Source organism: Rhinatrema bivittatum, chromosome 1 (genome assembly GCF_901001135.1).
Source record: "Rhinatrema bivittatum chromosome 1, aRhiBiv1.1, whole genome shotgun sequence".
In the NCBI taxonomy this organism is placed as follows: Eukaryota; Metazoa; Chordata; class Amphibia; order Gymnophiona; family Rhinatrematidae; genus Rhinatrema; species Rhinatrema bivittatum.
This window is the reverse complement of record NC_042615.1, coordinates 276,574,472-276,600,813: the sequence shown is the minus strand read 5'-3', so window position 1 is coordinate 276,600,813 and position 26,342 is coordinate 276,574,472. Positions and strand designations below refer to the sequence as shown.

The 26,342-nt window shown below is 45.6% G+C and overlaps 1 protein-coding gene across 2 annotated transcripts; it reads right to left on the bottom strand.

Annotated features, from left to right (window-relative positions):
* Positions 1-716: 716 nt before the first annotated feature.
* Positions 717-26,342, bottom strand: LOC115087661 (LYR motif-containing protein 2-like). Of its 2 annotated transcripts, none has more exons than XM_029595115.1 (3): positions 26,178-26,342; positions 5,000-5,140; positions 717-1,060 (listed from the first exon to the last, which is right to left on the bottom strand). In XM_029595115.1, exons 1-3 carry the CDS (start codon positions 26,220-26,222, stop codon positions 980-982), a joined length of 267 nt encoding a protein of 88 aa, XP_029450975.1. In that variant the 5' UTR covers positions 26,223-26,342; the 3' UTR covers positions 717-979. The 2 variants fall into 2 exon arrangements, with proteins under 2 accessions (XP_029450975.1, XP_029450983.1); XM_029595123.1 differs by lacking the exon at positions 26,178-26,342 and adding an exon at positions 25,895-26,020.

The window sequence follows — 26,342 nt, the reverse complement described above, 5'->3', positions numbered from 1 at the left end:
CTGTAGAAAAGAACTTACCTGGTGGAATGACATTTGAAATGACAGGTACCAGCGCACCCAGGATACTGTATAGGCGCCGTATACCGCTCTATACAGTAAAATGGATTGCGCATGCCTACCGATTCACAGACGCGCTTTGGACGCGGCTTGCATTTGCATCTCATTTGAATACTATATCGAGCGGTATGTGAACCAAATTGTGCGCGCGGCAAACGAGCGGGCGCCCGGCACTGCCGCACTTTTTCTTACGCGTCCTTACTGTATCGGCCTGAAAGTGAGTTGCTCAGCAGTGATTTTCAGCACTAGGAACTTAACTCTGGAGCCTAAACCTAGGAAAATGAGTAGCAGGCCTAAAATTAGAACTCCTAAGTTTTAGGGACCTAAATTTAGGTGCATTTTAGTGTTCTATGTTTTAATGACATAGGTACCTAATTTAGGGCCTGATTTACTAAGGCTTTTCTTCCATTCTGTGTGTATGGGAAAAACACATAGTGAATCAGGTGCCCAAATTTAGGAGCTCATGATTTTTTTGAATATTGGTCTCTGAATATTGTTCTCCATATGTATTTCTGAACTGTGCATGGAGGTACAATTTTTTTTTTCGATGCAGTCAGTAATATCTATTTTGTTGATGAAGGTTCTCTGATCAGCACTTACTGCTAACTCCATAAACAGAATTGCTGGAGAAAAGAGAAATCACAGGGATGTAAAGTTAATAATAATGAAAAGAATTCTCTGTTTTATTTGATTTAAGCTGATATATTTTTATGCCATTAACTGCTAATAAGAGCAGCTACTCTAGAACACTCACTGGATTTGTATGCATCCAGATTAGCAAAAGTACTGTGCCTAGATCTGCGCAAGACAGCATTCCTCAGGCTAGGACATCAGAGGATGGGGGATTTAGCCTGAGGGGACTTCACAGAAGTAGATGGAGCACTGGGACACTCTGGAGGGACCCATCCCTCTCTGAGGACCTTCAAGACTTGGCCAGCTGCAGCGACCTCTCCAGCTCTTGCAGCTGTAGATTCCCCTGAGTGATCATCATCCGAATCACAGCCTGGAAAGCAAAAAAAAAGAAGATGTTTCAGTCCACTGCCACTTGCACTAGGGCTGTCAGCAGCAACTACTGTGATCTGAACGTCAGTGGAAGATAATCCGTGCAGCTGCCTCGTCCTTCTCATATGTGTTGCCTCAACATATTCACACAAACAGCTTTACCTTTGGTACGGCAACTATGCCTTCACTTAAACCACTCCATTTCACCTCAGTGGGAAACAAACAGGCCTGACTGCTGACCACAGAGTGAACTAAATATAATATCCCCTCTCACCCTCTTTCCTCTATCCAAACAATCCCCCACTCCCAGCCTTCAGGTATTCCCAAGTTAGAAAATTACCAAAAAAAAGGCACCCCCCTCTCTCACAATTGTCTGTAAACTACCATGGACATATTTAGTTGGCTGCTGACCCTAAGCATGGATTTAGTGGCCGTGCTGATGCCATGCCATTTCCTACCCCCAGCAAACCTCCAAGATCTGTGCGACGCCCCTGGATCTTGGCTCTAGTGGTGATCCTCAAAAGGCAGAAAGTGAGGGGCCAAAACCTGTGCTTACAGGTCCCACCCCCCCCTTCATGGAAGTCTATGAACGGTTAGTCCCCACACTCGCTATGCTTTGACGTTCGCCACTGGAGCTGAGGTCCGGGGTCAGTGGCGTAGCCAGAACTGATATTTTGGCAAGGCCGAAGGTTAACCTAGGTGGGCACTAGGCAGAGGGTTGTGAGCATGCTAGTTATACTGTTATCAATAAACTCTTCTCAGTCTCTGCCACAATGTCCCACTCTACCCCTTTAAGACAGAGAGAGAGAGAGAGAGACTGCAGGAGGTGAGGAATTGAATGAGAGACTGCTGGGCCATGACTCCCATCCCTCACTCTGTCCTCAGTAGTCTCTCCACCAATTCCTGCTCGTTTCAAGCAGTCTCGTTCTCTCTCAAGTCTCAACCCCCCTTCCCCTTTTTCCATTAGGAAAGGAGTGGCCAACTCCAGTCCTCAAGAGCCACAAACAGGCCAGGTTTTCAGGATATCCACAATGAATATGCATGAGATAGATCTGCATGCAGATCTATCTTATCTATATTCATTGTGGATATCCTAAAGACCTGGCCTATTTTTGGCTCTCGGACTCTGAGTTTGCCACCCCTGCCTTACGACCTATCCTGTCCCTAGCAGTTTCTCTCTCAAATCCCCTTCCCATTCTGCTTTTGTCTTAACTGAGCACACTGCTGAGTCTTCCCAGAGGTGTTATTTGCTATTTAGCAGACTCAGTAATTGGATCAAGAAGGACCCTGCCAAAAGTTTGGAAACAGTGAAACTAATCGTCATCATTCTCCCATCCCTCTGGGAATGATCCTGTAAAAACTCTTAATTAATCATATTTTTAAATTTAAAACGTTAAATGAATATTCAAATTCTGGTATCACTTCAGTAACAGCAACACAAACTCTCTCCCCTGCCAGACGCATCATAAAGTAATACAAAACCACACATAGCCTATAGAGCAAACTTAGCATCCGGTAACAGCACTGACTCCCAAACTCTCACAGTGAGGACCCAGGGTCTGTGCTGCCTCTTTCGCTGCCCTGTGCAAACCATTACCACGTTGTCTCCCATGCAACCTCTCTCTTTGGCTTCCGAGTGACTGGACATTGCTTAGCGGGGACCAATGCAGTTGGGTTATAGCAGGCTACCAGATTTCTGATGGACGAATCTGGGGCATTTGTTTTCTGCAGTACCAACAGCGAGCAAGCTCTGGGGTCATGGGGGAAGGGGATGGAGGAGAGGCTGGTCCAGTGGACTTTCCCCACAAAAACTTAGTAATCTACCCTCTAAAAATATGAAAAAGTACAAATTTGGTTACCACAAAATATTTCATACCCAGTATATAAGCCTCAGGACTGCAAGGTATGTCCTGTATACAAGAAAACTAATGATGCACCAGAGAAAGTCAACTCAGCAAACAACATCCTACTAATCCCAAAATACAGATTTTGTGTAGGAGACATGTTCAAATGACAGACTTTGAACTGGTTCCCAGACTATTTTACAATAACCAGTTAATATTGTCCAGCCAGGCTCCAGGATACTCAGCCTTTACAGACTGGCCCAGCTGTGTGCCACAGGCCTGTGCACAAGGCACAGCTTGCACAGTGGGTGAATATTACAATGGGCTCTAGAACATTAATCACTTCCTGATGAGAAAAAAATGAACAAGCCAGGCTGCTACAGATCCCTACACAGACCCTGCACGCTTTCAGAATCCATCACTTCAGTCACACCCACAGAACACAGATAGACCCTCATCAAATATTGAATAAGGGACCACAAACTAGAAATAAAAATATATAGACAAGAATTCTGAGAATTGCAGCTTTGGAGATTTAGAAACAGAAATGCATTTCCTCCTGTGCTGAGCAAAATATAAAGCTATCAGAGATGTATATTCATAATACTGATATATTCCAATCACTAAATTAACAATAAAATAATCTTTTCTATGTTTGACTGGGCATTTTATTTTTATAGTCATGTTGGTCCCGGAGTGTGTCCTACTCCTCCCACTGAATCTGCCCTCCCCCACCCACAATTTCATCTTAATTCCTGATTCCCATTCCCCCTTTCGTTCTCTGAGTCCACATTCTTTCCCCCATCCCAAACCTCACCCAATATAGGTTCCAGCTCCCCTACCAATCCCCCAATTTCTTATTCTCCTATGGAAACCCCCACCAAACCAGAGTCCCCATTGTCCCCTGGAGACCCATCTCCCCCCAATCCCCGAGTCCTCACTTCTCCATCAATTCTTGTGCACCTATTGTCCTCACGACTCCTCTTCTCCCTTCCTTCCTAATCTCCGAGACCCCGTGAACAGAGCAGCCCCCTCCTGGATAACAGCATTGCCTGTGGCTGTCTGTGCTGCTGACCAGTGCCACTCTCATGGAAGAAACACGAGAGGAGGGTCTATATATGGGTCCTCTCCTTCTTTTTCCCCACAGCTCCTTCCCAGTCTCTTCCTCCTCACCCCATAGCTGCTATACATCCCATTGCCCCTTTTCTCTCCTAATCCTCCTCCATGACTTCTCTCCCTCCCTCCACTCATATGACTCTCTCTAGTGCTCCCTCATGTTCCCACATGCTCCTTTCCTCTTCCCCATCTATGCCCACCACCCTATGGCTCTTAGTCTGTTGTTAATTCTGATTCCCCTCGCTCTACAAATCTCTTCCCAACTTCTCTCCTCCCTATTCCCTTAATAGCTTCTTCCCCTGCAAAATCAGCCCCTTCCTCTGCTCAGCTTTTGTGCTTCCTCCAGGGTAGGTCCATTTGGCAGCTGTAGCAACAGGAACAGAAAAGAAATCCAGCCCAGGGTCTGAAGCCAGTCCTGTATACACAGGCAGGCCCTGCAATGGCCCCACCCCCCTCCTCATGCATGTGCTTCCTGTAAACAAGAAAATTCATGCAAGGGAATGAGGCTGCTGCAGTGCCGGCCAGTGGGTGCGGGCGGGCGGGCTCCAGGCCCAGGATCTCTTTCCTCTTGGGATGGGCTTGGCTGAAGATCTCCGCAGGGTTCTGCTCAGTTTTAGAAGCAGTGCATTCGCAGATTTCTTCTGTCTTCTGCTAGCCCCGGACACTTGATTGGGTCTGACTCAAGTGGTTGGGCCACGGCCCACTAAGGTGCACCCGTAGCTATGCCACTGCCCGGGGGAGGAGGCAGTGGTGGTCACAATGGAAGGGGCACCTTCTAACGTCTGGGGCAGGATTGCAAGGCTGTGACAGGAAATTTGCCGCTGTAGGCCTGTGTGAAACCCAGGCCTGTAAACCACAGAATAAAAGAAAATTACAGGAATCAATGTTTTGGTTTCAGGTTTGTTTTGATTTTTTTTTTTGGGGGGGGGGGGGGCAACTGGGGTCCTGTTCTCAAACTTCCTTCTCCACCCATTGCTCACTTCTTCCGTGGCTCCTTTATTCCTTTTGAACTCTTCTTCAGCCCATTTCTTCACGTACTGGCGGTCGCCTTCATTTGGTATCTGACGAGTGGTCCGTAAGATCCTTCTGTACAAACCAAGAACTTGCCGCCTAAGCAGAAACTGAAAGATAAACTGCACTTAAACAGCGTAGCAGAGTAAATGATGGCAGATAAAGATCAACTGTCCCACCCATTTTCCCCAGCTGAGAAGCTTCCTAGTCGGTTTTCTATGAGCATATAAACTCCCATACACAAACCAACACTTGCCCCTTCTTTTCTGCCCCCGTACTTTCTTCTAATCTCTCAACCCCCTTCCCACCTCTACCCCAAGCACGTCCTGCCATAGGGCTGGCCTCCACCACCTCTGTTAGCAGGCCATCTCGCCTTCCTCTTTGATTCTTACAAGACCAATATCTTAATCCAACACCTGGCTCCCCTACCAGTTTTATTACCAAGTTTTGCAATAATCCACACAGTCACCAAACTTAGGCCTGAGTGCGTCAAGCTGCAATGTTTTTTCGCAGGAGGGAGTCCCACTATCGCAGGAGGAGGGGTGTGCAGCCGTGACAGTGGGCCCCCCCCCCCCCCAAAATAAAACATCGAGACTGTATCACCATGTTGTTCTGTCTCATGGCAAAACACTGAAAGGCAAAACAACGTGGCCTTGCTCCTTACCATGCGATGGCGGCCCCAACTGGACCTAGCCCGGGCCCAGTCAGCCCCATTTTCCAATGGGGCAAGGTCCAGGCACTGGCACTCCCTAGTCCTGGGCCCCTCCGCTGGATATTAATCTGATACTGGAGGTAATGGGGTGCGGGAGGAAGGTTCAGGGGGTGGGGATGGTCACCACTAGACTCCCACAAGGATATTTTGGACTTGGGGAGGTCTGGGGTGGGAGAAGGAAGAGGGTTAGGTTTCCCCGTTACACCAACAGTTTTATTTTTCATTTGGGGAGGGGGGATACACATTTATTATATGTTGACAGGGTTGAGGGGGGAGCGGCCATCACGTGAACAGACGATTTTTTTTTATAGTTTGGATGTTGGGGCCACCACTCGAGGTGGCCCTGGGGTGAAGAGGAGGGGGGGTCAGGTTTGACCCCAAATATTTTTTTTTTGTACTATTTGTCACGTTTTATTTTTGGTTCCAGGCCCTAACATGAGAGCACTGGGACCTGCGTTAGAGTCTCGCTGCTCCCATGTTAGAGTACCATTTTCCAAGGAGCTGTAACTAAATTAATGTGGCTGACAACTTTCTAAGTCGGGCGCAGTAATTTATTTACATGATATTACCTATGCATGAGCTGCTTTGCATGGACTTGCAAAATTCACGCATGCAAATCCCATGCAAGCAGCCCACTGGCACAGGGGCGAGAACCTAGGCAAACATGTATATCATGTGATATTGCCATAATAGGGTTATATCACGCAATATATGCTATTTAATGCACGTTATAGCCTCACCACGGCTTGATGCATTACCCTATTAGTGAGACTGTTGTCTAAATTAAACATCTGGCATCCCCATACTCATTTATGTTACTCCATGCAGGTCGCCTCAGTGCTTCTCTCCCATCCTGGGTAGACGAGCATATAAAATCCTATACCTAATCTCACATTCCAGCCCATCTTTAATCTTACCATGTAATAATCTAACCAGCTTCCTAAACTACTGAAGTTGTTGCCCAGACATCCGGCCTTCTAGCTCCCTGTGAAGGCCTGCACAGCACCCGGCCACCACCAACTTGTAACATCTCTTTGCAAAATTCAAAAATATGAGGTGCGCATTTCCCAAAACTGACAGAGAAACTAAAAGACTCACACAAAAGAATGAGAAAGTATAATCATCCAGTAAACAGCAGATATATCAGCAAAAATGTTGGTTCCTGTCTCCAGACCAGAAACATAATCTAACCACAAAATTGTGCAATTGGTTTAGGCTTTCTTTACAGTAAAGTACCACAGGAGTGACTAATGCGCCCAACAATGGTGTCCATCTATGTTCTTTTTCACATCTGCATGTGTGGACAGTTTATGCACATAAAATTCCTGCTTGCAAGGATTACGTTGTATGCCTATCGATTTTGTACTTTGACGCGGCTATTTATGTACTTATCTATTGTATATAGTTTTGATGATATGTATATAGTGATTTTGCTGTTCTCAATTTTATGTAAGGGCCCTGCCCAAAAGTTAACCTGTTTGCAATGTTATATGTAAGGGTTCTGCCCAATGGTTCCTGTTTAACTGTAAACCGATACGATGTGTGAACGGCTATCGGTATAAAAAAAAGACATTAAATAAATAAATAAATAAAAATAAATTTAGGCTTCTCAAAAACTGGACCCTGCTTTTGCTTGAGGTTGCTGTGACAACTTGCTCATGTGGCCATCCTCTGGATGGAAGTTGTTTTTGCAGCTGCACTTGAGAGGCCCTGTAGAACTGAATTTCGCAGAAAGGACAATGTTGGAAGTGCACTTCTTTGTACGAGACATACGGGCCGGGCCGGGCAGCTTCTTTGCTTTTTTTTTTTTTTTCTCTCACAGGCGACTTTATCGGGAAACCAGGAGACCAAAACAACTGGTTTCCCTGGGGAGGGAAGATGAGACCTATGGAGGCTATCGTCCCGTTGGGTCCCCACCCCGGCCCAGGCTCCTAGGGAAAACGACTTTTAGGGAAGGCCGTTGCCATAGGGCCCCCTCTTACACTGCTGGACCGGCGACATCTGTGCTCCTTCCCTTCTGCTGGAGGCAGAGACTACTGACTTCCTCTCTGTTGGGCCAGCCTTTATGGTAGTGACGTCAGAGAGGAAGCTTTCGCACTCTGCTCCTATCTGCTGGTGGGAGGGAGAATCCCACAGGTTACGGGTCTGGCAGAACGAAGAAGAAACACATATTTCCCCCCCAACAGCTGTAGCACCCACACACACTCCCCAAAGCATATAAACCCAATATCCCAAGCACACCCACATCCCAATCAGGGGCTGAAGTACATACAACCCCCCCTCCTCAAATGCACATGGTTCAAAGCACAAGTCAGGTTCAAGCTTCAGAGGAAGAGGCTGCAGCACACTGCACCGTCACTCTCCTTCTCAGTCATTAGTGGATGGAATGGAAAGGGATAAGAGGGGTTTTGTTTCAGGTAGGGGTGGTGGTGGTGGTGAGGGAGGGCTGAGTAGATGAGATTCCCTTACAAATAAATGCTGGTGGTAAAATAAATAAATACATTTAAAAAAAAGGCCTTTGGAGTACACAATTTCCAGTCTTGCTGCTGTCCTTTCTATTTTTAGTTTTTTTTTAGTTTCTAATCATATTGCGGTGGGTGTGCAGAAAGTTGGCAGGAAGTTGGGTTACCAGAGTAAAGCCGTGTGCATAACGTTACTCGGATCTTCCCACATAAGCCTGCCACTGACTATGCTCTGAGAAAATCACATGCATAACTCTACCTGGATAACTTTAGGACTGCTATTTTTCCAGACCACACTAAAGTGCTTACATTTAGCCAGAGAGCACTCATTCAGGCCGATGCAATATCAGCGCGCGGAAAACGGGGGCTCATGATTGAGTGCTCGCTCTCCTAACGCGCGCCGATTTGACTGCTCCGGGTCGCCCGATGCAAAATGCAAATGGGCTGCCGCGGTGAAAAGGAGGCGCTAGGGGAAATCGTGCGCCTCTAGCACCTCCTCAGCAATGGGCGCCCGGGAGAGGTGGCTGTCAGTCAGCAGGTTAGTAAAAGGGACACTCGTTAATTGAGCGTAACTTTTCCTATCCTGACTGCCGGCACACTTTTTTAAAAAATATTTTTTATCTCACTTCTTTTTTCAGTTTCTCCGACTTAATATCGTCATGATATTAAATCGGAGGAACTACAGAAAAGCAGTATTTTTTTTTTGCTTTTCTGTCAACTTTAGGGGCTTCTTAGAACTTAACACTTGCTCCGGGACAGGCGTTAATTTTCAAGAGTAAAAATGTGCTTGTCTGCGCACTTTTTTTTTTTCTGCATTGAGAGGTAATAGTTAATAGCCTCATCAACATGAATTTACACGTGATGAGCAGCATTATTTATTTATTTATTTACTTCGGTGCTTTTATATACCGAGGTTTAGCAGTTAGCCTTCACCCCGGTTTACAGTAGAACAGCTTATTACATCGAAACCAGGACATGGAACATCGAGTGGTAGAGAATACATCGAACTGGTAACAGAGAAACATAGAACAAAACTTAAATGCTTGAACAGGGTCGCGGCGTGTTTAACTTAAACTTTGCATTGCAGGAAAGCACTGGGAGGTGGATTCACAGAGAGCAAAAGAACAAGGTACAAAGTACAAAACTCTAGTGTAGCTTATTGAGTTCATCTAGGAAGGGAAGTTCTGGAGGAGGGGTAATGACATTTAGCCCACGCCATCTCTGAAAATTTGGCTAAATAACCAGGTTTTCAGTTCTTTTTTGAAGGATTTGCAGTCGAATATCGATCTTAGGTATTGAGGTAAGGTGTTCCATAAGATTGGGCCTGCAATTGAGAAGGCTCTGTTTCTTGTACTCGTGAGTTTCGCTGTTGGGAGTGATGGTATGTCGAGAAGTAATTTGCTTGCAGATCTGGTGTGACATTGAGGTTTTTGTTGATGTATCATGTTGCTGAGTGTGTTGTTCTCCGTTTTGTATAAGGCGTTGTGCACTATAGTTAGGGTCTTGAATTCGATCCATTGTTTGATTGGGAGCCAGTGAAGACTTTTTAGCACAGGGGTGATGTGTTCCGACTTTTTTTTGCCTGTTAGGATTCTGGCTGCGGCATTTTGTAGCAGCTGGAGTGGTCTTTACTGATTAGCTTCGTGGGGGGGGGGGGGGGGGGGGGGGTGGATGTGCTAATCTCCTTATTGAATAAGGGGATGTGGATGGGCATCCAATCACGGGTTAATCAGTGTGCTCGGCTGAGCACTGTATTGCATTGGCCCGAATCAGCACTCACAGGCTAAAGATTAGGCCTTCCTTCTGAACTGCCTTCAGTGCTGTCTCTTTTGGGCGGGTAACAAAATACTCAGCCAAAACTGACATGTTTTTTTTTTTTGGGGGGGGGGGGGGTGTTAGAAAAAGGAGGGGATAATTTAGACTCTGAACATTAGTTTGGCTGACTCTCAAAATTATCTCGACAAGTCTTTTGAATATCAATGTCTTTACTGATTACTTTGGCCACACGCATACAATCTGTCATGCCAATACATTTCCTTGAATGTGAAAATTAGTGGCCAGAGCCAAACCAGAAGGGAGCTGGTGCAGCATACATATTACTGCAGTTAGAAGCACTGCCATTCCAGCATTTCTACTTTTAAGATCTGTTTGTATTTGGGTGGGCCTAGATCCTGATAGCAGGGTATAGGGAATTACCTTACACTGGATACTTATCCTGGGGGAATTCTGCGCAAAAGAATTTAGAATTCTGCATACAAAAAAAACTTAAAATTCTGCAAACTTTATATTGGTCAAATAAAACAATGTACATGACAGTCTTTAAGTAATTACATTTTAAATTAATACAGAAAAAAAGTTATTACTTAGAGATGCAGAATTTTAAATATTTTGAGCAGAATTTCCCTAGAAATTCACAATAAGAGTGTCCCTTCCATTCTCTCTCCCTGCTCTCCTGGCCACTTTGCCCTCTCAAGCCCCAACTCCTCCACCTGCCAGTATCTCTCCCCTCCACCTCTAGGCTCAACCCCTTCCACTATTGCCAGACCCAGAGTTTGACCCCGTTCTCAGTACTGCCCCCACACAGGCTCTCTCTGTCCCTCCCTCTTTCACACAAGCTCCCTCTCTCTAGTACACATACACACCCCCTCTTACAGGCTCCCTCACTTTCTCGCAAACACACACATCTCCTCATACAGGCATACACACCCACACAAGCTCCCTTTCTCTCTCACACATACATCCTCACACAGGCTACCTATGTCTCTCTCTCATGCACCCCTTCACACAGGCTCTGTCTCACACATACACAATTCCTTCACACAGGCCAGCATCCTTGTATACACACAATCCCTTTTTCATACACACACGCTCCCAATCTCTCACACACATGCACACTCCTTCACAATCTCCTCCCTCTCTCTGGCAACCTCACTCAAGCACCCCCCCCTCCCCTCTCTCACCTCCCTTCTATGCTCCGCAGTAGCGCAGAATTCCCCCAGGACTAGATATGTTACTTTGAGGCTCCTTTTCCTTCAAATGCATTTGCAAATACTACGCCTGGAGGAATCCTGCACTACTGCACAGTGCAGAATTCTCCTCCTACGCAGAATTTATGTTTTTCAGACAGAATTTGGGAGAAAGGCCCATCCCACTCGCAACAAAGATCAGCAGGCCCAGCTTGAGTGGCAAGAAAGCTTGTGAGCTTGTGTGAGAGATAGGAAGTGTGTGCACCAGACAGAGAGGGAGACTGTGTGAAGGGGGGGGGGGGCATGTATGTGTGTGTGTATGAGAGAGAGAGAGAAAGAGGGAGTCTGCATGAGGGAGGGGTCAAGTGGATGACTTGGGGGGTGGAAATAGAATGGAAGGGGTTGAGCCTGGAGGGAGAGGGGAGATAGTGGAAAATGGAGGAGTTAGGGCCTAAGAAGGAAGAGTGAAAGAGGTCTGGCCAGAGGAGTAGAGAGAGAGTGTGGAGGGAACATTCTTACAATGTACTTCTAGGGTAATTCTGCTCAAACTATTTAAAAAACTCTGCATCTTTGAGTAATAACTTTTCTGTATTGCATTTTACATTCATTACTTAAAGACTGATATATATTGTGTTACTTTAGCTAATATAAAGTACATAGAATTTACAATTTTTGTGTGTAGAATTTCACATCTTTGGTTGCAGAATTCCCACAGGAGTAAAATACGATGCAGCTAAAGGGCTGTAAACAGAGCATTGCCTGGGCTGAGGGAGGAGGTGTGACCTAAAGGATTAGGAGCAAGGGGGAATTCCTGGAACAGGAGTCAAAGCCTCCCCTCCAGGGCCGGCTCTAGGCTGACACCCTGTGCAGAAACTGAAATCGTCCATCCCCGGAGAAAACCAATAATAATATTAACTTATTTATCTCCAAAATATGTTCAAGATAAACATCTCAAACAGAAAATAAAGTTAGTGGAAATAAACAATGACCCCCTCACCCCCAAAAATAAGGTACACGTGCATCTAAATGAGTCTTATTAAAATGAAGACACCCTGGACCGGCCTCCTCTTCCGCTTCTCATCTGCCACAAATAACTGCACAACATGAATGTTTGGGAGGTCAAAGACTGCAGCTTTTATTCCACATTCAGTACCAGAGCCAAATAACATGGCAATAACTGTACCCAAATGAAGCTAATTCCAACCAGCCCTGGTAGCTTAACCGCCACAACCGCCACGTCAAGACTACCCCCAAGTCTCACTACCAACAAGTTCTTTTAACCTCGGGCGCCCGCCACAGCCAGCGAGGAGCCAAAATATCCGCCAGGCTGAACCCAGCCCACGACGCATCACCTCCACCGGGGACTCCAAACACTAATGCTTTCCTCTCCTCCAGCCGTGGCAACAAAATGAGTCCTTAGGCCAGAAAGTAACAGCCAAGACGATCAGCCCAAATAGCTATGAAAACGTATGCTCAATGAATGGGGGGGAGGGCAAGGGGAAAAAGCAGAAAAAAATCGGAAGGGGAGGAGGAAGGCTTATAATATATCAGCCACCTGAGGGGGAGGGGGGTTGCCGGCTAACCAAAAAGGGGGCCCACGTGCGGAGGAGCCAATAGCAGCATGCAATGCACACTGTCTAGGCAACTCAGGTGGACCTATAGTGGGTGGGGGGGGGGGGATTGAATTATTTAAAACCTCCAATCCCTAATTCAGTTTCATATCTCCCAGATTGGGGGGGGGGGGAATTATAAACGTACCTCCCGGCCATAAGAACATAAGAACATAAGAAAATGCCATACTGGGTCAGACCAAGGGTCCATCAAGCCCAGCATCCTGTTTCCAACAGTGGCCAATCCAGGCCATAAGAACCTGGCAAGTACCCAAAAACTAAGTCTATTCCATGTAACCATTGCTAATGGCAGTGGCTATTCTCTAAGTGAACTTAATAGCAGGTAATGGACTTCTCCTCCAAGAACTTATCCAATCCTTTTTTAAACACAGCTATACTAACTGCACGAACCACATTCTCTGGCAACAAATTCCAGAGTTTAATTGTGCGTTGAGTAAAAAAGAACTTTCTCCGATTAGTTTTAAATGTGCCCCATGCTAACTTCATGGAGTGTCCCCTAGTCCTTCTACTATTCGAAAGAGTAAATAACCGATTCACATCTACCCGTTCTAGACCTCTCATGATTTTAAACACCTCTATCATATCCCCCTCAGTCGTCTCTTCTCCAAGCTGAAAAGTCCTAACCTCTTTAGTCTTTCCTCATAGGGGAGTTGTTCCATTCCCCTTATCATTTTGGTAGCCCTTCTCTGTACCTTCTCCATCGCAATTATATCTTTTTTGAGATGCGGCGACCAGAATTGTACACAGTATTCAAGGTGCGGCCTCACCATGGAGCGATACAGAGGCATTATGACATTTTCCGTTTTATTCATCATTCCTTTTCTAATAATTCCCAACATTCTGTTTGCTTTTTTGACTGCCGCAGCACACTGAACCGACGATTTCAATGTGTTATCCACTATGACACCTAGATCTCTTTCTTGGGTTGTAGCACCTAATATGGAACCCAACATCGTGTAATTATAGCATGGGTTATTTTTCCCTATATGCATCACCTTGCACTTATCCACATTAAATTTCATCTGCCATTTGGATGCCCAATTTTCCAGTCTCACAAGGTCTTCCTGCAATTTATCACAATCTGCTTGTGATTTAACTACTCTGCACAATTTTGTGTCATCTGCAAATTTGATTATCTCACTCGTCGTATTTCTTTCCAGATCATTTATAAATATATTGAACAGTAAGGGTCCCAATACAGATCCCAATACAGATCCCTGAGGCACTCCACTGTCCACTTCCCTTCCAGTCAGGGGTCCACATTATTTCGGCAGCCCGGGACAAGCCTGAGCTTGCCCCCCTTACAATCAATCTTCTGGCTGGTGCTGAGGTACTGTTAACACTTTCTTAATTAACTTAAATTAAATGAATGGACAGTGCCCATTATCCAAGAGGTTCTCTATTCTGTTTACCTAAATCATAGCAGCTGCAGCAGCAGTTTGCCAGCTTCCCTGCCCCCCTCACCACCACCATCACCCACCAAGCAGCGGCAGCTCAGTGGCCTCTCTAGGCAGATGTATCTGAGGAGGCAATGATGGGGAAAGTATGGAGGGGGCACGCCAAAATGACATTTAATGCCACATATCACGTTCACTCCCACAGCAGAGCCCCCGGCCTTTAAACTGGCTCTTAAAAACACTACAAGAAGAAGTTGTAAAGGCCTTCTATGTAATAAAGAAAACCCTGGCCAGTTTCCACCACCCAGTAAAATTACCATTAGAATCATTTGATAGCATCACCCAAACAATTCTGTAGGAAAGTGAAATCTGGAGCCTATACATGATAGGACAGAATCTCAATACACTTCCAGTTCCCTAACACACACGCCATAGCCACAGAAATTCCCCAAACAGGTATAGAGCTCAGATCTACACACAAAAATAAAAAAATTCATATTCTGGTATTATCTCAATAACACCACAAACTTTTTCCATCAGCAGAAACTCTGTGCTGCAACACAAAATCCTGCAAAAAATACATGCTTAGCACCTATGTAGCAAACTTTCCACACCAGAACATCTCCCAGGATTCAAATAGCAACAACCCTACCTATGAGAAGGCAGCACTGCAAATATTACAGCAGGCACTGGAACACCAATACACCTCCTATTAGGAAAACAGAAGCTAGGCTGCTATAGAGCCCTCCATAAAAATTACTAGCAGAATACCTCACCTCAGTCACACATGCAAAACACAGACAAATCCTCACTAAATACAGAAGAGACACAATAAAGTATAAACAGAAACAAGCAGACAAAAACCTATATTTTCCCAAACATCAATTGAATATTTCAAAATAGCAGGCACACACAAATAAAACCCATTAAACTAGTAAGGTAAAAATATCCCCCACGCTCTATCAGGCTGATGCAATATCGGCACGGGGAAAACGGATGCTCATGAGTGAGCGCAGGGATCTCCCAACACGTGCCAACTGACCTTTCCGGGGCACCCGATTTAATATTTAAAACCGGCTGCCGCAGTAAAAAAGGAGGCACTGGGGAAACTGCACACCCCTAGCGCCACCTTGGCAGTGGAAGCCCAGGAGAGGTCGGCTGTCAGCCGGTTAGGAAAATGGATGCTCAATTTTACGACGGGAAGTGTTTGTGTAAAAATGTAGGAGTTAGGGCTTGAGAAGGCAGAGTGAAAGAGGACTGGCCAGAGGAGTAGAGAGTGAGAAGTACAGTGTACTTCTAGAGGAATTCTGCTCAAAATATTTAAAACTCGGCATCTTTGAGTAATAACTTTTCTGTATTTCATTTTCCATTCATTACTTAAAGACTGATATATATTGTGTTACTTTAGCTAATATAAAGTACATAGAATTTACATTTTTTGTGTGTAGAATTTCACATCTTTGATTGCAGAATTCCCACAGGAGTAAAATACGATGCAGCTAAAGGGCTGTAAACAGAGCATTGCCTGGGCTGAGGGAGGAGGTGTGACCTAAAGGATTAGGAGCAAGGGGGAATTCCTGGAACAGGAGTCAAAGCCTCCCCTCCAGGGCTGGCTCTAGGCTGACACCCTGTGCAGAAACCGAAATCGTCCATCCCCGGATAAAACCAATAATAATATTAAACTTATTTATCTGAAAAATATGTTCAAAAAAATAACAACCAAAACAATCAGCACAAATAACTATGAAAAAATATGCTCAATGAATGGGGGAGGGCAGGCAGGTAGGGCAAGGGGAAAAAGAAGAAAAAATTGAGAAGGGGAGGATGAAGGCTGCAGCTTTTATTTCACATTCAGTACCAGAGCAAAATAACATGGCAATAATGGTATCCAATTAAGCCAATCCAACCAGCAAGTCAAGACTACCCCCAAGTCAAACTACCAACAAGTTCCTTAACCTCAGGCACCCACATACCAAATAAAACCCATTAAAGCTAGTAAGGTAAAAATATCCCCCACGCTCTATCAGGCCAATGCAATATTGACACGGGGAAAATGGATGCTCACGAGTGAGCGCCCGCTCTCCCAACACGTGCCGACTGACTTCTCCAGGGCGCCCGATTTAATATTTAAATCGGCTGCCGCAGTTAAAAAAGATAACCTATGGTAAACAACACCTGACAGACACGCTCTGGAGATAGAAATGGGAGAAATTGTTAAAGAATAGTTATATAATTATGTGGGCATTTTTTTGATGATTTATTATAGGTCATATTCCGTGAATTTAGAGTTTGTCCCTGAGGAAGCCCTTTTGTGGGGGGGCGAAACAAGGATCTGTTGTTGGACTGGAGATGCGGATGGTGAAGGAAACAAGCAACCTTTTATGTTAACCGAATTACGAAGAATGCTGAGAAGAAAATTATTGGGAGTACACTGCATTGGGTACTTCGTTATAAAGATTGGAAACTGGATGAAGAAAGTGTTCCTATAATATACATATACGTAAATAAGATTTTTGAAGCATTTTTGCACTTTTGAAATATTGTATAAATTTAAATGTGTCAGCAGTGAGTTGGTTTTAATGGTATGAATGGGAGTGATTGTTTTTTGTTGATTTTAAGAGTGTAATTGTTTACAGATTTATGAATAAATATTATTGCACATTAATGGTAAAAGTTCAGCTTTCTCTATGTGGAGGTAGAGCAGTTAAAAAAGAGGCACTGAGGAAATTGCGCACTTTTTTTTTTTTTTTTTGAATCGGGGGAGAATAGCTAATAGCCTCTTCAACATACATTTGCATGTAATGAGCGCTATTAGCTTCGTGGAGTGTGGGGGGGGGGGAGGACGACACACGTTTTGGACACACTAATCCCCTTCTAGCATAAGGGGTTGTGGACGCGCATCCAACCAAGGGTTACCAGTGCGCTCAGCTGAGTGCACTGTATTGCGTCAGCCTGTATACCTGGGATTATTGTGGATTAGTCTGGAGGAGGTGGGTTTGTGCACAAACTTTCTTTGTACTCTTATACACACATGCTTTCACAAATATTAATTTTCATGGACACTCATGTGCTCACACATGCTCACGCTCTTTCAGATGCTGACTCACATGTGCATACCCAGACACATGCTCTCAAATGCTCCGACACACACTGTACCTGACAGACACGCTCACAGACACATTCATAACTCACATTTGCACACATGCTCATTGACCACGCACACAGACACACTCTCACGCATGCCTTCACAAACACACTAACTCACATGCGCACATGCTCTCTCAGATGCTCACAGACATTCCCTGACTCACATACGCTCTCATACAGATGCACACAAAAATGCTCTCAAATGCTCCCTGACACACACACACTCGCTGCCCGACTCACATACGCCCACCCATGCTCCCTGATTCACACATGTGCTCTCTCATTTTTCCCTCTCTCCATAAAACAAAAAAACATTTTTACTTACATTGGGGATCAGGGTGGGGGCGGGATTCAGACATGGTGGCCCCAAAGAATAAAACCTGGGTCGGCTCTCTGCTGCTGCTCCTTTGGCATGGGAAGGGAGGGGGGTTCAATGGTTTTTGTTTTTTTTTAAATTATTATATTTTGCTGCAGCCCAGCATGAGGGGAGCTGATAGTTGAGAGAAGCGGTGAGGCAAGGGCCAACTGCCGAAGGTCTCTGCAATGCCCCCCATCAGTACTCAGAGGTAGAAGCAGGTGGGAGGCCTATGGAGCTGTTGCTGCTTCTGCCGTCGCCGTGAAAATGCTGCTGCTGGGCCTAGTATTGCTCATAGCGGCTCCGTGCAAGGGGCCGCTGCAACCAACAAACAGCCCCACTGGCGGCGGTGACTTCTTTTTAAGACCCAGTTTTCTCTTTCGCCATTCCTTCATTATCTAAAGCCTCTTTTGCTACAATAATCCGCATTGTGATCTCCAAAACAAAGCATCCCACTGTGGCTCTGCTTCTGCAGGGAGGGGATGGGGGGAGGAGAAGGAGCATACAGCATGAGGCTGCAGTCAGGTCTGACTTGGGCAGGGGCAGTATTTTTGATAGGTTGCTGATTGCAGCTGTGGCCTTCATCCTGAGGTCACACCCTCAGAGCCAAAGTGAAAGTTCAGAGAAGGCACAGCACTTGTTAGAGGGAGCACCTTTAGTCATGGTACCCTGTGCAACTGCACGGTCGCACCCCCCCAAAGCCAGCTATGCTCCCCTCTCCTTGACTGCGTATAACCTTGAGCTCTTTATTTTCTTGCTGTTTTATTTTTTTTTACGCTGAATCTGTCTTCAGTATTGTCTGTAAATATGCTTTGATGAAAATTCTGTAGAATATAAACCCGCAATAAAAAAAAAAGGATGCTGGGCAGTACTGTTACTTTCATATATGCATCATTGTAAAACAGAAAGACAAAACTTTGGTGCTGGAGGACTACAAACAGGCCTGGTTTCCAGGGTAACAACAAGAAGTATGCATGAGATACATGAGCATAGGTTTGCTGTAAGAAACAGGATGATTTGCATACATAGTGGTTTCACACAATTAAGTGCAAAATGAATTCCAACTAAAATTTAAAGAAATAGTAGGTCAATTACACGTCCTGGCAAACGAATCAGGTACAGTTACTTGTCATGTGCTGATGAAAATCCTGCTTTGTACTTGGAAGGGAAGTCTCCCATGAAAGCTCCTCAGGAATTTAAAAAGTTAGAGGATAGAAGGCAGTTTCCTATTGTGGATTGGTAACTGGTTAAAAGACAGGAAGCAGAGGATAGGACTGCATGGTCAATTTTCCAAATGGCGAAAGGTCATTATCATCACAGGGATCTGTACTGGGACCTGTGCTGTTTAACATTCATAAATGATCTGGAAAAGGGAATGAGTGAAGTACATATCTGGTGGGGAAACCAACTTATATTCTGCCCAAAATGAGGACTGGGCTCTTGTCAAATAAGCCTTCAGCTTGGGTGGCACTTGTCTGCATGCTAAAATGTGGGTGTAATGTTTGGATGGTCTCGCGACCAGCTGCACTCATCCAAATGCCGCGAAGCCAGGCTTGCAGCATGGGCCCCGCCATTGCTTCCCTCTGACACCGGATGCCATTCCCTAGGTACGTGTGCCAAAACAAATAGTCTCCGCGGTGGGAACAGCAGAGATGGCGCTCCCAGATGACGTCAGTGCGGCTGGGGATTTAAACGCCAGCTGCGATCCCAGCCAGCACCTCAGCAACAGGTCCACCTGCCATGCCTAGTTGCCTGCACTACATGTTGCTTCCTTGTTCCTGCCTTTGCTTGCTCCTGTTCTTCTCCGTCTCTCCCTGTCCTAGTTCTTTGCTTCCCTTCTTCTCAGACTGCTTCTCGGATCTTGACCTTTGCCTGGATATCGATGCTGTCTGATCTCCGCTGCCCTGACCTTTGTCTGGATACCAGCGCTGCCCAATCCCCGCTGCCCTGACCGTGACCTGGTTGCTGACTCCTCCTGACCGCTCTTCCTTGGCACCCTCACCTAAGTCCTGCCGGCCTCAGAACTCAAGGGCTCAATCTGCGGGGGAGGTGGAGAAGAGGCTGGTAAAGTTGAAGCCTAGCTTCCTGTTCCAGGTCAGGCGAGTCTGCCTACTGTCAGTGGGGGCCCAGTTGGTTCGCAAGCTGGGCAGCACCAATTTCTCCATAGCTGAAGGGCTCACATTCCGTAACAGTAGGCTGCCACGATAGTTTCCTTGATCCATCTTGCGATAGACGATTTGGATGCTGACTGGCCCTTCTTCTGGCCCCACCCCCCCCAACAGTACAAACATTCTGGCCAATTTCCTGAAGTCATTTGTAACCTTAAGGTATAGCAAAAACCTCCTGACATTCAACGGGTGAAGGCTTCTTTTTGATTCCACATCCTCTGCCTTCCTAAATGTGAGTAGAGATGGAGGAGAAGTCCATTACCTATTAATCAAGTTCACTTAGAAAATAGCCACTGCTATTACTGGCATCAGTAGCATGGGATACACTTAGTTTTTAGGTACGTTCCAGGTACTTGTAGCCTGGATTGGCCACTGTTGGAAACAGGATGCTGGGCTTGATGGACCCTTGGTCTGACCCAGTATGGCATGTTCTTATGTTCTCAAGGTTACCGGAAGAGAAGCCCAGAGGCTTTGCAAGGAGAGGCAACTGGAGACAGTGGCCCTGCAAGACTGGAAGATTGGGCATCCAAATGGCAGACAATTTAAGGTGGACAAATGCAAGGTGATGCATATAGGGAAAAATAATCCATGCTGTAGTTACATGATGTTAAATTTCATATTAGGAGTTACCACCTAGGAAAAAGATCTATGCGTTATAGTGGATAATACATTGAAATCGTCGGCTCAGTGTGCTGCGGTGGTCAAAAAAGCAAACATAATGTTAGGAATTATTAGGAAGGGAATGGTTAATAGAACGGAAAATGTCATAATGCCTCTGAATCGCTCCATGGTGAGACCGCACCTTGAATATTGTGTACAATTCTGGTCGCTGCATCTCAAAAAAGATATAATTGCACTGGAGAAGGTACAGAGAAGGGCGACCAAAATGATAAAGGGAATGGAACAATTCCCCTATGAGGAATGGCTAAAGAGGTTCGACATCAGAATAGCTGGCTCTCTCATCTGGATTAGGCAGCTTGAAAGGTGGCTTGGCTCTTGACAGTAAGTAGATTTGCCAGGTAGGTTGTCCAGCTAGCTTCTGGCCAGCCAGTCATGCATGCAGTTCTTTCCAAGTTCTTTAAGAAAACATCCAGGTCTTCCCTTGACTTCATTTTAAGCAACACTGGAGGCACTGGGGCTGTCCGTATTGCAGTAGCTTGCATTGCTTGGGCCATCTATGTCAATGACCACTGCTGCTAGTTCAACGTTCCCAACTGCTGCCCATACCATTCGTGTATGGTTTTAATCCATTTCTGGAGCTACTATAGCCCTTCCACGAGGGTCTGTAGTAAATCGTATCATGTTAGTTAACTGGCTCCAATCACATGGAAGCCTTCTTGCAGGGCTCTTCCCTCTTCAGAAGTACATACACAACAAATCTTTCCTTCAAGGAGGAAACAAAACATAAAAAAACCCCTACCTGTTTGGCTCTGACTCACAGTACAATGTCCTCTCCCCAGGCGGAGCTACTCCTCCTTAGCCTGCTGTAAAATCTCCGGCTGCAGCCAGGCCCCAGGAAAGGAAAATAAACATTTTTCCCTTCTTTTCCTTCCCTTTTTACCATGGTTCTCTGCCTGTCTACGACTTAGCACAGAAACTCCACTCCTAACATCATATATGACACCATGAGCTGTCTATGGTTGGCCAGAGAATAGATTCAGGCTAGACTATGGCTCTTTGCTCTTTTTATTACTTGAAGGAAATCAAATAGAAACAATGCTGCTTACCTTAGCAGCTTTCAAAAGCAAAAATACAGCAATGTGTAATTTACAGCTTGTCCGTATTGGCCTTCCCTCGGATTATGTCTCTTCCCCTGGGGCCCCCTATTCTCCCTGGGCCTAGCTTCTTATCCCCTTCTAAGGAAAACGCCCTTAGTACAAAACTCTCTTCCTGTCTGTGGCTTAAGGTGGACCAGGTAAATGCCTGGTCTCGGGCCTTTAAGAAGGGTCTATCATACACTCCTTTACAGCCCCCTCTAGAGATCACAGATCCTCCTAACTGGCTCTTCTTTCCACTCCTCTGGCCTCAGCCAGACTATCCTGCACCAAACTTCGGACCTTCAGCTGTTATGCACCAAAGGTCTGGAACATGCTCCCATTAACTCTACACTTGGAGCCCCGGTACCTCACTTTCAGGAAAGAAGCTTTTTAGATGGCTTTTTAGCCAAGCATTCCCAATATAAACCTTCTGTCCAACAACTTGATTACCTCAGAGGTACCCCTACCCTACAACCACAATGAAGAACATAACTGCGTGTCTGTCTCAACAGTTATTGTCTTTTAACTATTGTAACCTGCTTTAATTCTGCTGTAATCCGCTTTGAGACCATGCTTGATAAAATGTTCAATATCAAATGCAATAAATATATCAACAGACCAAATAAAACAGACCGATACACAAAAGGATCACCTCAAACAGAGGAGAAAAATCAGGGTACAAAAAAGCCTTCTTAAATCGATGTGCTTTCAGTAATGCCTTGAAACTTTTAATAGAAGATAACAGATGCAATTCCTGTGGAAGTGAGCACCATAGGATAGGCGCTGCCCCACAAAAAGCCCTTTTGTCAATCGGGCATGGCGAACAGCGGGAACGTTAAGCCAGCCTTTCTTGAGATGATCGCAGCGATCGTGCCAGGTTATAAATATACAATATAGCGTTAAGCCCAAGGAAAGGAGTCACGTGCAAGGAGCTTATGCACAAGTATTGCAACCTTATACGTCACCTGCCATTCCATTGGTAACCCGTGAAGATGGTGTAATACTGGGGAAACATGATCTCTCATAGCACAGCCAGGTATCAGGTGGGCTGCTGGATTTTGTAGAATTTGTAGGGTTCATAGAAATGTAGTAGGCAAGGCAAGATATAAGGCATTGCAATAGTCCAATAAAGGAATTATTAAATATTGTATGAACATCCTCACCCTTACGTGGTTTTAAGCTACACAAACCACGTAACTTAAAACATTCTGCCTCAATAACAAATCTAATTTGCTCCCTAAAAGTTAGACCAGAATCAATGATATCTAAGCTCTTTACTTCATCGGACAACTGTACATCGACTTCTCAATCTTCAAAGAGGGAGGTGTAACAATAGAGCTAACTCAATGAATCATTAAAAGCTCTATTTTTGACAGACTGAAGCAGTGGCTGTACTAAGGGGATAGTGGGGGTGCGGTCCATCCTGGGTGCCAGCTGGGAGGGGGGGGGGAACTATCGAGAGGAAAGTCAGTGGCCATGAGTGGAACGCATCCCATTCACAGCAGAAGTAGCAGGCTGCTGGCCCACAAGCGGTGGAAGCAGGGCCAGTGGAAGCACTAGGTGGACTAGGCAGTAACCTAGTGCGCCATGTATCTTGGGGCCGCAACTGCATAGCTTTTTCTTCTTCCCACCCACGCAGCCCAGAAGAGGAAACGGTCCTTAAAGATAAGAAGAAGTAAATGCCATGCAGTTGCAGCCCAAAGCAGGAAGAAGACCAGCGCAGGAAGACGATCAGTGTCCCGGGTCATCACAGGAAGAGGCAGCAATGGTGTTTGAGTGCACTTGGAGCAGCAACAGCGCTGCAGCCCACTTCCCACTGCAGGTACAGGAAGCAGAGCCGCACCAGCCCCTGCGGCCTCAAGAAAAATGAAGAGTCACCGTCTGTCACAGGGGTTGAAGGAGGAAGCTGCTGCTGTGCTTCTAATCGGGAGCGGGATAGAAAGTAAGAGAGAATGTGTTTGTGTGTCAGAGCATGTATGTGTGGGTGAGTACGTGTCTATGAGAGCATTTCCGTGACTGTGACAGCATGTCAGTGTCTATCTGAGAGCATGTGGGTGTGTATGAGAGAGGAGAGAAAGATTGTGAGCAACAACCTCTCTCCTCTCCCCTGCTAATCCAGACAATCTCAGGGTTTCAGGAAATCAAAAGATCCCAGATGCGGAAAGCAGGGGTTTTTCCACTGTTGCACTGCATATATAGTTTGGCTTTAACGGCTATTAATCAAGTTTACTTAGGGAATAGCCACTGCTATTAACTGCATCAGTAGCATGGGATCTTCTTAGTGTTTGGATAATTGCCAGGTTCTTGTGGCCTGGTTTGGCCTCTGTTGGAAACAGGATGCATGGCAATTTCTTATGTTCTTGTTGCAGTTTACAATCCAATTTTTGTCTGCAAGCTTGCATTACTACTTTATAAACATTTTATTCTGCATTTGGTGAAGGTCTGTATTTTGCATGTGTGACTCAGCCGACTTATTCTGATAGTGTGTAGGTCCTGTGTAGGGATCTATAGCAGCTTGGCTTTTTCTGTTTTCCTAATAGCAGGTGTATTGGTGTTTTAGGGCTTGGTGTAATAATTGCAGTATTGCCTTTTCATAAGTAGGGTTGTTAGTGTTTGAGTGCTGGCAGTTACTGCAGTTTTGGAATGGAAGATTTACTATATTGAAATTGTAATTCAGTTTACTTGTGGCTTTCTGAGGACCCATACCCCTCACACATTACAATAAACTCAATACCAATTCCAAGGCTCTTTTTTACTTTTTTGCAGGGTTTTACAACACTGCATGTAATTATAATAAACATGATGTAAGTGATATTTTTACCCGAGAAGACTGTACTTTAAATATTCATGTAAAATCTATTATTATAAAGGCATAATATTTAATTATGTGTGGGGAGAGTTTGACCAGGGTGGGGTGGGGCACTAAGCTGTAAATTTCACCTAGGGCACCTAATACCCTTGCACCAGCCCTGGGTGGAAGACTGTGAAGAGAGTGGCTGGATAGTCACAAGCAGCTGAAAAGGGAGAGGGCCAGAATGACCGCACGGGAGCCTATGTGATTGAGAGAGGAAGGGGCGAGTGTGTGCATTTATGTCAGTAAGAGACTGGGAGCTTGCATGTGTGTGTGCGTATGTAAGTAAGAGACTGGGAGAATGCGTATGGGAGTGAGGTGTGTATTTGTAAGAGGGAGCCTGTATAAAAGGGAGTGTAAGTGTGAGGGAGGGAGCTTGTGTGCAGGGGTGTGTGAAAGAGAGAGAGAGAGAGAAAGAGGGGAACCGGAGATCACTTGGGTGGGGGGAGAGAAGTGAACTTTTGGGGGCGGGGTGCCAAAGGAAGTATCCATCCCGGGTGCCAAAAATTCTAGGTATGCCAGTGGATTTAAGACCAGTTTGTTGTGTGTCAGCCATTGCCATTGCCTAATAGCTGCCACAGAAGAGATCAAAGCTGAAGAACTGGCCCATGACAAATCAAGCTGAATGTCAAACTATATGTCATCGGCATACAGTCCGTATGCTGAGCACAACCCAGCCAGCACTTTGCAAATTGGTGACATGTAAATATTAAATAATGCCGACCCGGATGAGCCCTACAGAAAATCAAAGCTGGCTGGATGCCAGCAGTAACAATTTTGTTATATATATATATATATATATATATATATATATACTCTCTGGAGGGTGAATCTGTTAGGAACTTGGGTGCATATGTACATGCCAGCACACATGTCCACCCCACCAGTTACTGACCAGCACATGCATATACTTTGGAATTATTTTTCCATGTGGACATATGGTGGGTGGTACATGTGCACCGCACTGAAGACATGCTCCTGCTTTACACCAGATGCCACTAGACTGAATTGAGGTGGGAGGCAGGAGGTTTATAATAGCGAGCCCTGGGGAAGACGGACTGGAAGGCTCCTGAGAGACGAGTAGGAAAGGGAGAAGGGGCTGATTACTTGATTTAGATTAGACAGGAAAGAGCTGAGAGTGCTGGAATCAAGCTGTGGGGAGGGTGGCAAATATCTTGGGCAAAGAGGATGAGGGGGTCGGAGTGTGTCTATGCCTTGGGCAAAGGTGATGAGAAGGGGTTGAAGTGTGGAGATATCAGGCCGGGTTGTGGGTTGGAAGGTGCTGCGGTCAGGGTAGGAGGATAAAGGGAGTGCTGGAGTCAGGCTCGGGAGGAGGGGAGTAGTACTGGGTTTTGCTGAGGGCATCGGGGAATTTCTTGGATAGCAGATATTTGTTTTTAACCGATTACTACACTTACAAATTGTCGTTCCAATAGTTTCCTGACTGTGAATGTCATGGGCATGAAATAGCTCGGCTCGGTTCTTTCCGTGGGCAGGCTCTTGAGCAGCCGCTTCTCTGACTTTTAAACTGGAGGGGGGAGTGAGATCAGGCTGAAGCGGGGCTTGAGCTGCACCCACATACACCCAGCAAGAAGGAGGGCAGAAAAGGAGCAGGAGAGTGGCATTTATCAGATCTCGGGTCTTACAGCAGCGGCACGATCGCCTAGCACAGATTATTATAACCGTGAATAATGCAGGTACCTGTTTCAGGCTGAGAACTGTTGGAGGCAGTTTAGATGTTGCCATAATGCCAAATTACTTTTAAGAACGGAAGAGGCACCATCTTTTAACTGAGCCGACGCTGCCGGTGTCTGCTGCGTTACAGCACAGCATGGTCTCTGCCTGCCTGCGCGAACGTGTGGGAGC